The sequence below is a fragment of the Hordeum vulgare genome, chromosome 1H, assembly GCF_904849725.1.
Source record: "Hordeum vulgare subsp. vulgare chromosome 1H, MorexV3_pseudomolecules_assembly, whole genome shotgun sequence".
NCBI classification, from domain to species: domain Eukaryota; kingdom Viridiplantae; phylum Streptophyta; class Magnoliopsida; order Poales; family Poaceae; genus Hordeum; species Hordeum vulgare.
In genome coordinates, this window is record NC_058518.1 from 24,641,100 (window position 1) to 24,656,653 (window position 15,554).

Here is a 15,554-nt window from a genome sequence, read left to right on the forward strand (position 1 = left end):
AAAATATCAGTATGTAGTGCAATTAATATATTGCATATATAATATTAACGTGCATTGTGCGTACGTCGATTACTAGTTATGTAATGGAGTGAGTAACTTCATAATGCTACATATTTATTTAGTAAAAAATGTAAACAAAAAATAAGCGCCCCCACACAAAAGTCCAGCAACAAATGCTTACTTCAGTCTGATGCCATTGTGCCTATATATAGCACGCGATACGATTAAGCAGAGCAGTTGTGTGCACACAGGTCGATCCTTGTATGATGCTGCGAAAGTTGGGCAGCCAGATGAATGCAAAGGCAGCAACGGTTCTCCTCATTGTCTTCGTTCTATGCCAGGCGTTATCCGCAGAATGTAAGTGCATACATATAATTTGTGTAAGTTGGTAATATAACTGATGGCCATCGTCGCCGTTTTAAGCACATATCTGACGCAGTGCATTGCTCTTCTCGGTGCAGGTCGTGAGGTGCGGAGATCAGGCGAAGGCGGCCGTCTTCCGGTTGTTGCCGAGATCGGAGACGGCGCCGACAAGAGCAGCCTCAACTTGTGTAAGCCCAGCTTCTGCGGAGGTGGCTATCGAGGCAATAACTGCTGGTGCTGTGACTTCAGTGGGACTTGCTTTGGGTCGGTGCACCATTGCCACGCGAAATGCCGTCCATAGACGCCCTGCCAGTTCTTCAGCACAGACTATACAGAGGGATGTGTGTTGACTTAGCTAGATGAGGCCAAAATAATAATACCGCATTAGTATTTTGAAAAAGACAGCCGGACTAGAAGCCGGACAGCACGATTCTGATGCATTTCCGGCCGTTGATTGATGAGAGAGTTTCTGTAAGAGGACTGATAATATTTCTGTGTGAAAGGAGATCGATTGATTGAAATCTTCCGTAATGATCGTTGTTTTTTTTCGAAAAGGAGGATTACCCCAGCCTTCATCGGTCGTCGTGATCGTCTATCTACTATCTTCTACTGCTACTTATACTATAAAAGTATGAATTAAGCGAATTCAAATGATTCAGTCAGAAAAATAAAATAAAAAATTATTCAGTCACCTATATCATCCAGTTGCGGATCCAGCTCAACATGACAGATGGTCCAACAGTGTAATTTTTTATAAAAAATATATTATTTTAATTGGTTTTCTGTGATATATATAGCCTATGTTTTTTTTTTTAGAAAAGGAGGTTCGACCCCGGCCTCTGCATCAATTGATGCATACATTCATCTTTATTAATTATTCCACGAAGGTCTGACAAAGATATACAACACACCACCCGAAGCCACCATTCATACCTACAGACTTGATAATGTGGAGTGCTCTCACTCCACATATCTAAAACCGGTGTTGTCGTCAATCTATCCACATAACGTATCGGGACCAACAACCGGTGCAGCAGACTTAAAACGCACACCACATGCACACGTTAGAAGCCGTCATCATCATCGGTCCACTGATCCATCTTCAGGAGAGAGATCCACATGCGTAGCACCTGCCAAGCAGGCATGACTCAGCGTAGCACCTGTCGGCCAGGCATGACTTGACAGCTCCACCAAATCTCCGGGCAAGACGAAGCCACTCCATCTCCAGCCTCTGTCATCCAGCACTGCTCCACAAACGATGCTCCCAAGAGAGAAACAGCACCGCAGTACCGCCATCGTCCGATCTGTAAGGCCAGATCTTAGGGTTTCCCCCGAAGCAGTGCCCACCTCCAGCAACCGTCAAGAGCCCACACAGTGTCCACCACCACTCAGCCCTCAAGGCGACGCCTTCAGGAAGGTCACAGCGTGTGACAGCCCGAGACCGACGTTCCAGAAGATTCCCCCTTTATTTCCGTTTCCGTCGTGTGATTAGTTTTATTTGTTGCTTCGTCATTTAGTTTGCATCGTCGCATCATGCATGGCATCTTACATCGTCTGTCACGTGTGATGTTTTGAGTGTTGTGCTTCGAGTGATCACCGAGTCGTATTGCGGTAGTAGCTCCCCCTCTCTTCCCTCTTATTTCCTTTTTGTGTTTTGGCTAAAGACTTTAGTTTTAACCCCTATTTTAAAAATAAAGATTCGTCTTCTTTTAAAGAAAGTCATTTTATTAAATGTGGGGGCAACCCCTCTGGTTTTTCGTTATTTTTCCTTTTGTTTATTTTTAAAACAAGAGACCCATTTTATTTTATTTATAAAATGGGGTATTTTATTCTTTTGTAAAAAAAGGGTTTTGTTTTATTCTTCAAAAAGGTTTTATTTTTATTCGTTTTAAAAAAATGCCCAACTATTTCTTATAGTTGGGGTGTGGTTTTTAAAGGAGCCAAAGGGTATTTTTTTATATTTGTTAAATCCTTTTATTTTATTTGGTGTGTTTTTTTTTCTGTTTTTAAAGAGGGAAAAAAACAAAGGGAGAGAGGCCCAGCCGGCCCAAGGCCAACCAGGCCTTCAACCCTAGCGCCAGGGAGAGCGAACGCTCGATCCCATCTCCCCGTGCGTCGTCTTCCCCGTCTCCCCTCTGCCTCCTCCTTTCTCCCGTGCTGCCCGATCCCCTCCAGTCCCTTCCTCCTCCCTCCATGGCCGCTCTCCCCGCGCTGCTCCTGCCCGCCTCGTCGTCGTCTTCCCTCGCATCCCCTGCCGAGCCCATCCGTCGCCGCCTCGCCGTGCTCACGCCGCCCCGCGTCCTCGCCTCCCTGCCCGAATCGGTCGCCGCCTCTAGTTCCCCTGCGCTGCCCCGTCGAGCCCGCAGCTCCCGCGCCATGGCCTCGCCCTCGGCCTTGCCCCTCGCCGCCGTTCGCCTCTCCTCGCCGTCCCCGCACGCCGCCTCGTGGTCGTCCTCGCCGGCCTCCCCGCGTGCAGCTCCGCCTCGCTGGTTTGCTGTCGTGCCTTGCCGCGCCGCCGTGGCCTCGCCGTCCCCGCTGTCGTGGCCGCGCCGTCCTCGCCGCCCTCGTCCCGGTGCGCCGTCGCCCCTGCCTGTGGCTGCCGAGTTGCCGTGTGTTGTGCTGCTGCTAGTGCATCGTGCTGCTGCTCTTGTGCCTGATGTTGCCTGCTTGCGTGCTTGCTGCCGTCACTGCCTTAGTTGTTGTTGTTGTTGCTGCTGCCCTAGCCGCTGCCGTTGCCTGCTGCCGTTGTGTGCCGAGCTCGCCGTTTTGCTAATGTTGTTGATGCGCCGCTTTGCCTTGGCGCTGCTGCTGCCTGCTGGCCTGCCGTTGTTGCTGTCGTTCGTGCTGCCGGCTGCTGCTGTTAGTTGCTAGGTGAAGCTTGTTACTGCTGCTGTGTTGGCTGTTGTTGCTGCTAGCCGTAGCTGCCTGCTAGATGATGATTCTTGCCTACCTGCTAGAAGTTGTTAGCTTCTGTTGCTAGTTGCTTAGCTGTTGCTGCTTGCTGCATAAGTGGCTGCCGCGGGTGCATGCTATTAGTTGTTAGCTGCTTGCTGTTGCCTGTTGCCAAGAGCTGTAGCTCCTGTTAGTGCTTGCTGTAGATGCTTGCTGTAGATGATTGCTGTCGCTTGTGCTAGCTGTTGCTTGTTGTTTGCCTGCTAGCGCTAGCCGGGTTGCCTGCCGTAGCTTGCCGTTAGATGTTAGTTGCTAGCGGTTGCCACTGTCGCGGGTTGCCGTCATCGAAGACCGCGTGCACCATCCCCTCCTTCATGGAACCGATAGGATCGATGAGTACAACTACGTCCGCGACGACCCCCGGAACGAGTTCGACTACCGTCGCCGAAGACCATGAACCGACGCCGAAGACCGTGAACCACGACGCCGAGCGTACGACTACCGTCGACCAGACCGGTACCACGACTTCCACGACGTCCACGACGACCGTTGTTCCCCTTCACCGAACCGAACCGCTCCAATTCGCACGCGTCGAAGGTATACCGATGAGACGTGGCCGAGAACCGTATGCTTGTGATGTATGAGATGAATATATGTATGCACCGTATGTTGCCCGTTGCACGTGTACCTCTTTTGTTGTGCCTCGACACATGGGAACCCGATAAACGGGATCACCCCATCTTTATTTAACGTTCCCGCACACGCTCCCTATACGTTAGCATGATATCTCGACGAGTTATCGGGATATGAACGTTGCCGTGGCATCATTTCCGTCTTGCCGCCATGGTTCCCTCTCGCTCGCCGTGGCGACACATGTTTTCTTCTCTTCTTGCCGTGGTGATGTTGTAACTTGCATGCATGAAGCATTCATGACATATCATATTGTGTTTCATGTCTCTGGTGCCGTAGCTCCGTTCTATGTTCCGCGAGTTAAACCGTCTAGGATGCCTTGTAGAATCACACGCTTCACCCATTGCCATGTTAAACAACATTAAACATTGCCGTGTTAATAATCAGGAGTGAATTAAATAATTAAACGTGGGGTTTCGTCGATATGTAACCCGTTGCATATCGAGCTTCACTTAATGTGTAGTGTTTGCGTGAGGTGAATCGCCATTCCATCCCTTGCATCTTTGAACTGATCATGCATCATAGTAGGTTATGCATCATGTTGTGCATCATGTGGTGAATATTTGTATTGATGTTGTTTCCGGTTTGCTCCGTCTCGGTAGAGTTCCGCAAGCATGTCGGAATGTGAGGACCCGTTCGACTACGTTGGTTCGTCTGCTTCACCGAGTTATTCTTCTTCTCAGCGGGATCTCAGGCAAGATGACCATTTCCCCAGATACCATTACTATCATTGCCATGCTAGTTTTATCGCTTCTATCGTTTATGCCTCGTTGCCTACCACATGTTAAATATCAGCCTCTCAACAATGCTATGGAAACCATCAACCTGTTCAGCCTAGCAAACCACTGATTGACTATGTTACTCCTTGCTTAACCCTGTTGTTAGCGTTGCTAGTTGCAGGTGTAGTTGCTCCCATGTGCTAACATGGGTTCCTTATTATATCACCATATTAATGCTATTTAATTTAATGCACCTATATACCTGGTAAAAAGTGGAAGGCTCGGCCTTTCTAGCCTGGTGTTTTATTCCACCTTTGCCCCCTTAGTTTTCGGCTACCGGTGTTATGTTCTATAAACGAACGCTTCTAACACGATCGAGGTTGTTATGGGACCCCCTTGATAATTCAATAACTGCTGGTGCTGTGACTCCAGTGGGACCTGCTTTGGGTCAGTGCACCATTGCCACGTGAAATGCCGCCCATAGACGCCCTGCCGGTTCTTCAGCACAGACTATATATACAAAGGGATGTGTGTTGAATTAGCTAGATGAGGCACATATAATAATACTACTCCCTCCGTCCCAAAATAAGTGTCTTAAGTTTAGTATAACTTTGTACTAAAGCTAATACAAACTTGAGACACTTATTTTGGAACGGAGGGAGTACATTAGTATTTTGAAAAAGACAGCCGGACTAGAAGCCGGACAGCACGATTCTGATGCATGTCCGGCCGTTGATTGATGAGAGAGTTTCTGTAAGAGGACTGATAATATTTCTGTGTGAAAGGAGATCGATTATCTTCAGTAATGATCGTTGTTTTCTTCGAAAAGGAGGATTACCCCAGCCTCCATTGGTCGTGATCGTCTATCCACTATCGGTCCTATCTTCTAGGGCTACTTATACTATAAAAGTATGAATTAAGCGAATTCAAATGATTCAGTCAAAAAAAAAAAAATTATTCAATCACCTATATCATCCAGTGGCGGATCCAGCTCAACATGACAGATGGTCCAACAGTGTAATTTTTTATAAAAAATATATTATTTTAATTGGTTTTCTCTGATATATATAGCCTATGTTTTTTTAGAAAAGGAGGTTCGACCCCCGGCCTCTGCATCAATTGATTCATACATTCATCTTTATTAATTATTCCACGAAGGTCTAAAAAAGATATACAACACACCATCCGAAGTCACCATTCATACCTACAGACTCGATAATATGGAGTGCTCTCACTCCACATATCTAAAACCGGTGTTGTCGTTAATCTATCCACATAACGTATCGGGACCAACAACCGGTGCAGCAGACTTAAAACGCACACCACATGCACACGTTAGAAGCCGCCATCATCATCGGTCCACTGATCCATCTTCAGGAGAGAGATCCGTATCATCTTTGCCAGTCCGAACATCCGTCGACGCCACCACGGCGCCAAACAGCGCCACCGCCCTGTGCTCATCCGTCGAGACGCGAAGATTCCGGAAGAACTGTCGTGCATAGCACCTGTCAAGCAGGCATGACTCAGCGTAGCACCTGTCGGCTAGGCATGACTTGACAGCTCCACCAAATCTCCGGGCAATACAAAGACACTCCATCTCCAGCCTCTGTCATCCAGCACTGCTCCACAAACGATGCTCCCAAGAGAGAAACAGCACCGAAGTACCGCCATCGTCCGATCTGTAAGGCCAGATCTTAGGGTTTCCCCCGAAGCAGTGTCCACCTCCAGCAACCATCAAGGACCCACACAGTGCCCACCACCACTCAGCCCTCAAGGCGACGCCTTCAGGAAGGTCACGGCGTCAAGGACGCCGCCGCCGCCCGCCGGAGTTAGGGTTTTCACCCGAGAGGCAGTAAGGCAGGAAGTGGAGGAGCAGACGTAGACCGACGTCTCCAAGAAGAACAACAACGCCCTTGAGCGTCGTCGGCGGCGCGGCCGGCCAGGGCCGACCAAGGGGTTTCCCCCAATCCGAATCTCCTCCACCAACTTCATCCGCGGCCACACCGGCACTGCCAGGAACCCGCGGGAGAGAAGCACGCTGATTAGGGGCTAGAGGACCGTGACCGGATTAGCCGCCGCCGGCCACCAGAACAACCAACGACTCCACGAGCCATGACCCCTGCAGCGACCCACGACGGCCGCCACCACCCCTCGCGCCGTCCTCAAATCCTTATCCTGGTAGGCAGTCGACCAACCGCAACCCCAACCCGAACCACCACGACCCCAGGCCGGAGAAGACGTTGCAGGAGACCTTCAGGATGCGCATCAATGGAGCCGAGCCTCCCACCATCGTCCGCGCTAGACGACGCCCACTGATCCCAGATCGGATCGGGTGACGACCGCCGCCAGCCGACCGCAGGCCCGCCGCGCACCAGATCCCCACGAAGCCGCCGCAGCCCTGTCCTCCGACCACGCCTCCGACGCGCCGAACGACTCGCCGCCGCCGCGCCCCACGCAAGCGCTGCGCCTCCAACCAGATGCGGCAGCCCACGCTGCACACACCCATGTAAGGATGGCAATGGGTAGGGTATGGGCAGGGTAGAGCAATACCATACCCATACCTGTATAGTTAATGGGTATAAATTCTACCCATACCTATACCCACGGGTATATAACTTTACCCATACCCATACCCGTCGATTACCTGTACCCATTGGGTACCCAGCGGGTAGAATAAATAGTACACAAGTTGTTCACAATTTTACACTCAGTGATAGCACATTTGACACAAAATTGAATTATCTTAGCTCGATAAGAGGTAGATGAGTACATGACCATGAGAAAAATTGAGAAATCACAACATACTCATAAGTTAATAGGAGTAGATGAGTCACATGACAAATTAATGATTAATTGGCGATAACATAACATTAGTTCACAAATGGGTAGGGTATGAGTATACCCACGGGTACAAGGCTACACCCGTACCCTACCCACGATTTAACAGGTATGGTATGGATACTACCCATGGGTATAAAAGTGTGCCCATACCCTGCCCATTCGGGTACGGTACCCGCGGGTACCCATACCCGTGGGTAAAATTGCCATACTTACACCCATGGGAGGGGAAGGGAATTCCCCGCCGCCGCCTCCACCGACCGGGCTTTGCCCGATGGTGCGCGCTAGCGGCGGCGAGGGGGAGGGACGGAGCGGAGGGGATTGGGGGCAGCGCGGCGAGGGTTCGCCTTCCCCGCTCGCGGGAGCGGGTCGGGCAAACATATATAGCCTATGTGAAAATCTCAAGGTGGTCCATGGACCACTCTGTCCACCACCTAGATCCGCCACTGATATGATCCAACGCCCCACATTGTTTCAATGATGTATCCATTGCATCCCCGACAAACTGAAAACATTGTAAATTACAAGTGATTTTGGAAAGAACTTGCACCAATTGTATTAATCTTGGAAATCAATTAACTGCACCACAATTTTTGTAATGGCTTATCCTGATTGTTTTCTCTCCACTGTCTTGTATCATGCAACAACCAATTGTAAGAATAATAAAAGTTTGAGAAAGTGTGTTCATGCATCAATGGGGACCATTTCATGTTACAGACTCCATGGCTGCCAAAAGCCCCCGCAGTCTAGCAATAGGTTTCGGGCGAGCCAACCTACACCGTGGGCAGGAAGAGTATCATCGAGCTAGACTGGAGCAATCAGCAAGTATCATCGCCAAGGATGTTCGTATGTCGTGAGTTAGGACCTTCTGGTACCGAGAAGCTATAATTTATTGGGTTTCCCCTTAAGTGATTATTGGGCTCTCCCTATAATTTATTGGGTTTCACAAGTGCTGGTTTCGACGGCTTCTGCACAAATTGCGGTCACCACCAGCGCGTGCTACGGTGGTCTACTACGACAATGTCAGTGCCTCCTACCTCGTCTCCAACCCTGTCCAGCATCAGTGCACGAAGCACATCGAGATCGATCTTCATTTCGTGCGTGATCGGGTAGCTCTCGGCGAGGCACGAGTCCTACATGTCCCTTCGAGTTCGCCATTTGCAGACCTTTTCACCAAAGGCCTCCCCTCACTCGTGTTTCATGACTTCCGTGATAGCCTGAACGTCCTTCTGAATGGAGTTTCGGCTCAGGGGGGATGTTAGCGTGTACATATTCCACTCATGTATTATGTAACGTAGTCATTCCTACTTTGTACACTAGTGGGGACGGGGCCTTTAGCCCCGGCCCGCAAGGGGCTTTAGTCCCGGTTCACCAACCGGGACTAAAGGGGCGGGACTAAAGGCCTACCCTTTAGTCCCGACCCTGTTCCAAGTCGGGACTAAAGGTGCTCCACGTGGGCGCCTCGTAGCGCCCCAGGGGCAGGCCCTTTAGTCCTGGTTCGTTACACGGACCGGGACTAAAGAGTTTCAGATTTTGTTTATTTTTGGGTTTTTTTTTGAATGAAATTATTTTTGGGTTTTAGGGTTTTAGGGTTTAGGTGTTCGGGAGATTAACGTGATGCCTCGTTTGGTGTTCGGGAATTAGTTTTCATATAATTTAAATAGAAATAATTATGCATATATATATAAGATTAACTTATCTTACAAGCGAGCATATATATACAATTATATGGAGATCTGAATTATCGGGACTAGAGCCCGTCTATTCGATTACATGGACGAACATCAGTAATGGCCCCTAGCTACACTAAATCGTCCTTTGTCATCTATAGTTTCCCTCCTCAGAAAGGTCGCAAGCTCCTCTGCAACAGCAATCGCGCGTTGCTCTGGTAGGACCTTCGTCCTCATGGCCGTGTACTATATAAGAAGAGGAGATGAATATGAATATCAATCATGATAACAAAGAATGACGGGTAAAAATAGAGGTGTGAATGTTCATTGCTTACGTCGAATCTGTGATCCTTGTGCTCAGAGGTAAACGTGCGAATGGTCTCGCAAACATAGTATCCGCATAGATGCGTTCCCCGTGGCTGCTGGTCGCACTTTACGAGAATAGAATATATATAATCAAAATAATAATCTAGCATCATAAATGTAATGAAAATAGAAGTATATCATACTACTACTTACCTGAGCCGCTCTAAAGGTCAGCTTCTCAGGCTCGATACCGGGAGTCACGCACTTGAACAGCTTCCAAACCCTGCCCGACAAGGATAATGATTTGCTAAGTTTTTCATTAATTGATATATCAGAAAATCATCGAAAGAGACAGATAGAGCGCAAGAATGATTGAAATTACCCTTGAAGCATGTCCTGCAGGCTTTGGAACTGTTCCAAGGGTCTCGATAATGGGTCGAAGGCATCAACTCTTCCCTTATCAATTTGAATGTCCAACAGAATCCAATGAAAGCTGCACATGTATATTTATATATATATGTGTGTGTGTGTGTCAGTAACTTATCAATTACACTTATAAGTGAATGGACACAACAGAGTAAAGACCCTCACCTGAAGTTGTATGGAAACAGTATGTGGTCACAGAAATTTTGATCTGTTAGAAACCTTAGAAGGTTTTCCTCCGTCTCCTTGGGTTTATCAGTTAGCGTCGCTATATGTATTTTATCTGGGTCAATAAACCCAATAGTTAGGATGTTCCTACTTTTACAATCCAGAATCTTCATTCTGCATAATAGAGTACAAGTTATATATAGACAATGAATTGAAATAACTAAACAAGTTATATGTAGACAACAAATTGAAAAACTTACAGACAATAGCAACTCATAAGCGATTTGTCGAGGGCGTCGCCATTGTACATCTGGAAGAGTTCATCAAAGTCGATATGGATTTCTTCGGGGCGGCCGTAGTACTCCCGTGGGACACTGACCACGATCATCGTTCTCCCATTCTTTGATTCACTTAAGTACCATGTATGCAAGTAACGCATATTTGTTGGGAGATCATCTTTGCTGACCAAAGGCGCTCCCATGACAAACTGTGGCTTAGGGGCTACCACAGCCTTGGGTAACCTGTTGTCTTGGGAAGCCAGAACGTCTTCAACCGGGACACCCCATGCAGCCGCCAACTCCTTTGCTCTTTCTAAAGCTAGCCCCTGCACCGGAGGGGGAACATTCTCGGTTAACACTTTGAGGGGTGGGATCGACTGTTTGGCCTGTTGTCCAAGCTGAGGAACGTCTCATTTTTTCTTGCTTGTAGTTGAACTTGATTTGCTCCCACTTGCACTTGCACGTGATCTGCTCTTTTTCACTTCCTTCTGCAATGTGCGTGTATAGTCATCAGGCTTATGGTGTAAGTCATAAGGTCTGATAGGAAGATTAGCATGACGTACCTTTGGGAGGGGCGACCGTTTGCGCTTTGGGGTGCTCTGTGGCTTAGGAATCGTCGGCGGAGCGTTCTTGGTGTCACGCTCCCGCTTAGTATCCGGAGCGGGCGGCGGCGGAGACGGACGACCCAAGTCCGGCGGCGGTGATCGAGATGGACTCGTGTTGTGCTGGCCGACATCATGTGGAGGGCTTGCACGTGATCTGCTCTTTTTCACTTCCTTCTGCAATGTGCGTGTATAGTCATCAGGCTTATGGTGTAAGTCATACTGTGATGGAAGGGTCGTGAAGTATTTTGCAAATGCTATTTGCTTCGAGGTGTATTCCTGGCGGGGCTCGGGTTCCTTCTTTTTCATCTGCGCATCATGATGTTCCTTTGCTATCCTGGCGTTTTCCTCGGGGGTACGATCATAAGGTCCGATAGGAAGATTAGCATGACGTACCTTTGGGAGGGGCGACCGTTTGTGCTTTGGGGTGCTCTGTGGCTTAGGAATCATTGGCGGAGCGTTCTTGGTGGCACGCTCCCGCTTTGTATCCGTGGCAGGCTCAGGCTTTGTATCCGGAGCGGGCGGCGGCGGAGCGTTCTTGGTGGCACGCTCCCGCTTTGTATCCGTGGCAGGCTCAGGCTTTGTATCTGGAGCGGGCGGCGGCGGAGCGTTCTTGGTGGCATGCTCCCGCTTTGTATCTGTGGCGGGCTCAGGCTTTGTATCCGGAGTGGGCGGCGGCGGAGCGTTCTTGGTGGCACGCTCCCGCTTTGTATCCGTGGCAGGCTCAGGCTTTGTATCCGGAGCGGGCGGCGGCGGAGCGTTCTTGGTGGCACGCTCCCGCTTTGTATCCGTGGAAGGCTCAGGCTTTGTATCCGGAGCGGGCGGCGGCGGAGCGTTCTTGGTGGCACGCTCCCGCTTTGTATCCGTGGCAGGCTCAGGCTTTGTATCTGGAGCGGGCGGCGGCGGAGACGGACGACCCAAGTCCGGCGGCGGTGATCGAGATGGACTCGTGTTGTGCTGGCCGACGTCATGTGGAGGGCTTGGAAGTAATGGAGGTGTAGGTGACCTGCGACAACTCGGAGGCAGTGTTGTCCTTGGGGCCGAGCCTGGAAGCTTGATGTAGTTCTTGTCCCATAGGATGACTCCACCCAGTACTTCTCGGAGTGTCCTCTCATCTTCGGGTCCACCTATGTCGAGCTCCATATCATTAAACCCCGTCATGATTTCATCCACCCCGACTTTAGCAAAGCCAGCTGGAATCTCACGGCCATGCCAGCGTGCATCAGGGCCAGAAGGTAAAGCTTGTCCGACGGCCACCTTCATGGATATGCTCTTGAATTTCTGATGGAGTTCACATGATGTTGACTCCTTGATTCCATCAACGGGGTAGCCGGGACCGCCCTCTATCATTCTTCGTTCATCGTCGGGCGAGGCCTCGGATTCAGCCACGCTGCTTTTTCGCTTAGATGGGGAGCCGGTAATATCAAGTGCAGGATCTTCCTGGCGCGGTACTCATCTAAGCTCATCAATCTGCTTCTGTTGCTCGTTAATCCTGGCAAGCACCTGGTTGAACTTGTCATTCTCCTCATCCCGCTGCCGCTTTTTTGCTCTCTCTCGGCTTCTGTAAATGTCTTGGTCTATGGCAAACCCAAGCCACCACGGGTAAGATGGACCGAAGCCTCGCGTTCGTCCTCCATGTTCGTCATTGCCGAGGACCAGTGTGAGCAAATCTTTATCTCTATCTGCAGTGAACTTTCTTTGTCCCTCCTTAATTTCTTTCACTATCCTTTTCCAATTCTCCCTGGGTATCCTAAGATTGTCATTGCAGATGAGGTCCCCTGTTGTTTCGTCGTACGACCCACCATCGCAGATTTCTTGCTGTCAATTCCCACTCATCACGGAGTGGTTCACGTACGATGCCTTTATCTATCAGATCTTGCTCTTTCTTTTCCCACTTTGGGATGGCAGTCTCATAGCCCCCTGGCCCCAGCTTGTGGTGATATTTCTTCTTGTCGGCATTTATCTTGTTCTTTTCTGATAATGCCTGGGCATCTTGTGACTCCTTGTACTCTTGAAATTCCTTCCACTGATTCGCCTGCTTGGCTAGATACCCCTCGAATACTGGCACTTTCTTTGTCTTCAGATAGTTTTTCCATAGCTTCTTCTTCCAGCTATGGAACAGTTCGGCCATCTTCTTTAGAGTCCACTGCTTGACTTCGGCCCTCAGTTTGTCTGCGGCGTCTTCATTCTCACATTCTGGCAGGTTGAAATGTGACATGAGATCATTCCAAAGATTATCTTTGTACCTTTCGGCGACATAGTCACTATCGGCTGCCCCTTTGCGCTTGTTCCACTCCCGAACGCTGATCGGGATGTGATCCCTAACGAGAACTCCGCATTGCTTCTTGAATGTGTCAGCAGCATTCTGAGGAAGCTTGGGTTCGCCCGTAGGCATTATCACCTCAAAGGTGTAATGCGTCCGTGCATCCAACTTTCTAGTCGGGCCTCGTTTCGTAGATTTGCTCGATGTGGAGGCCTAAGAGGGAGAAACATTCGTCAAATGAATGTATATGTATACAATATAGAGCTATCTCCAATATTTTTCACATATTACAAGTGATTGTCGAACTTCATATATATACCTCGCCGGACTTTATTATTTCTTCACCGGCTTCTCCACCGGCTTCTCCATCAATGGAGCTATCACCTTCTCCGTCATTGGACCTATCTCCTGCCCCATCGGCTTCATCTTCGTGTCGCTCGACCTCCATTCCATATCCGGAGTCGTTTAGATATGACGTCGGAGATTCAGCTGGTTCAACGTCGGGGCCGTCTTTGATTATATCTTCGAGAAGTTCTTCCTCTTTGAGGTTCCTGATATGTGGATCCATAGTTCTGCAAAAAACGGACATTTGATTAACTAATAAACTAACAAACTATATAAGAGGGGTTGGAAACTTCAAAGGCTCGTTTTATATAGGAGGACCTTTAGTCCCGGGTCTTGGCTAGAACCTAAACTCTAAAATACCAGCCGGGCGGAGCCCAGTCCCAGACACTTAAGCATATACAATAGCAAAATTAAACTAGTTCTATTAATTTTCTTGCTAAAAATAAACTATTAACACTTAAGCATATACAATAGGAAAATTAAACTATTAACACTTAAGCATATACAATAGCAAAATTAAGCAATAATCTAAGAAACACTATTAACACTTAAGCATATACACTATACAATAGCAAAATTAAATGACAAAAAAAATAGTTCTTCTTCTTGTAACCCTAAACTAATTTTTCCTCTTCTTCTATTTCTCCTCTTCTTCTACTTCTTCTTCTACTTCTACTTCTCCTCTTCTTCTACTACTTCTCCTCTCCTCTTCTTCTATTTTTCCTCTTCTTCTCCTCTCGTCCTCTTCTTATTCTCCTTTTTCTTCTTTTCTTCTCCTCCTCTTCTAATTCTCCTTTTTCTTCCTTTCTTCTCCTTTTTCTTCCTTTCTTCTCCTTTTTCTTCTTTTCTTGTCCTTTTTCTTCTTTTCTTCTCCTTCCCTTTTTCTTCCTTTCTTCTCCTTTTTTTCCTTTCTTCTCCTTTTTCTTCCTTTCTTCTATTTTTCTTCCTTTCTTCTCTTTTTTCTTCCTTTCTTCTCCTTTTTCTTCTTTTCTTCTCCTTTTTCTTCCTTTCTTCTCCTTTTTCTTCTTTTCTTCTCCTTTTTCTTCCTTTCTTCTCCTTTTTCTTCTTTTCTTCTCTTTTTTCTTCCTTTCTTCTCCTTTTTCTTCCTTTCTTCTCCTTTTTCTTCTTTGCTTGTGCTGGCCGGAGTGTTGGGGAGGAGGGGGCGTGGGGCTTACTGGCCGGAGGTGTCGACGGCGCGCGGCGAGGAGGACGGCGGCGCGCGGCGAGCAGGACGGCGGGCAACCTGACGGCGCCGTCGAGTTCGTCGCTTGCCGCGCTGGGCAGGAGAACGAGAAGAAGAAGAAGAGAAATGGACGATTTGGGTTCAAAATTTTCTAACTCCCGCTTATACAGGTGGATCTTTAGTCCCGGTTCGGGGCTCGATCCGGGACTAAAGACCCCTTTAGTCCCGGGTGGAGCCACGACCCGGGACTAAAGGCCCTTTTTCGGGCAGACCAAAAGGCGGGAAGCAGGGGCCTTTAGTCCCGGGTGGAGCCACGCCCCGGGACTAAAGGCCCTTTTTCGGCAGACTAGAAGGCAGGAAGCAGGGGCATTTAGTCCCGGGGCATGGCAAGAACCGGGACTAAAGTGTTGCCTATATAAACCCTCGCCCCTGCCCACCATATCCCCTGTTTTTTGGTTGTTGAAGTGTGACCATGCCATGCTCTTGGCACTCTAGTTCATGCACATGACGTGTTCGATGAAATGCCCGAGCCACTCTACTTAAGCTTTCTCCTCTCCAAGCTCGACCTCCAAGCTCCATTTTCCTTAATATTTGTCTAGGTTTGTCCGTGCACCAACTGCGAGCACCACCGTGGTGAGCCTCTTGTTCTTATCTTCTTTTTAAAATCAAAAAAATCTTACTTGTATGATTTAGATACATACTTGTATAAATTACTCACTTTCATTATTTTTTGTTATTATATAGTGCAATGGTTTTGGTATCCGCCTCCGTCGGCCCTCGTCCTGTCTATGATTCAGATGTGGTATATATTATC

General features: G+C 48.5%; 1 protein-coding gene across 1 annotated transcript; it reads left to right on the plus strand.

Moving 5' to 3' along the window:
- The first annotated feature begins 207 nt into the window (after window positions 1-207).
- On the plus strand, window positions 208-884 carry LOC123405408. Its single transcript, XM_045099102.1, has 2 exons — window positions 208-357; window positions 462-884. Exons 1-2 carry the CDS (start codon window positions 295-297, stop codon window positions 711-713), a joined length of 315 nt encoding a protein of 104 aa, XP_044955037.1. The 5' UTR covers window positions 208-294; the 3' UTR covers window positions 714-884.
- The last annotated feature ends 14,670 nt before the right edge of the window (window positions 885-15,554 follow it).

Bases quoted from the DNA above. Each gene is read 5' to 3' on its own strand.
- LOC123405408 (XM_045099102.1), top strand. From the start codon at position 295: ATGCAAAGGCAGCAACGGTTCTCCTCATTGTCTTCGTTCTATGCCAGG. The intron at 358-461 runs GTAAGTGCATAC...TTCTCGGTGCAG, and splicing joins CCAGGCGTTATCCGCAGAAT to GTCGTGAGGTGCGGAGATCA.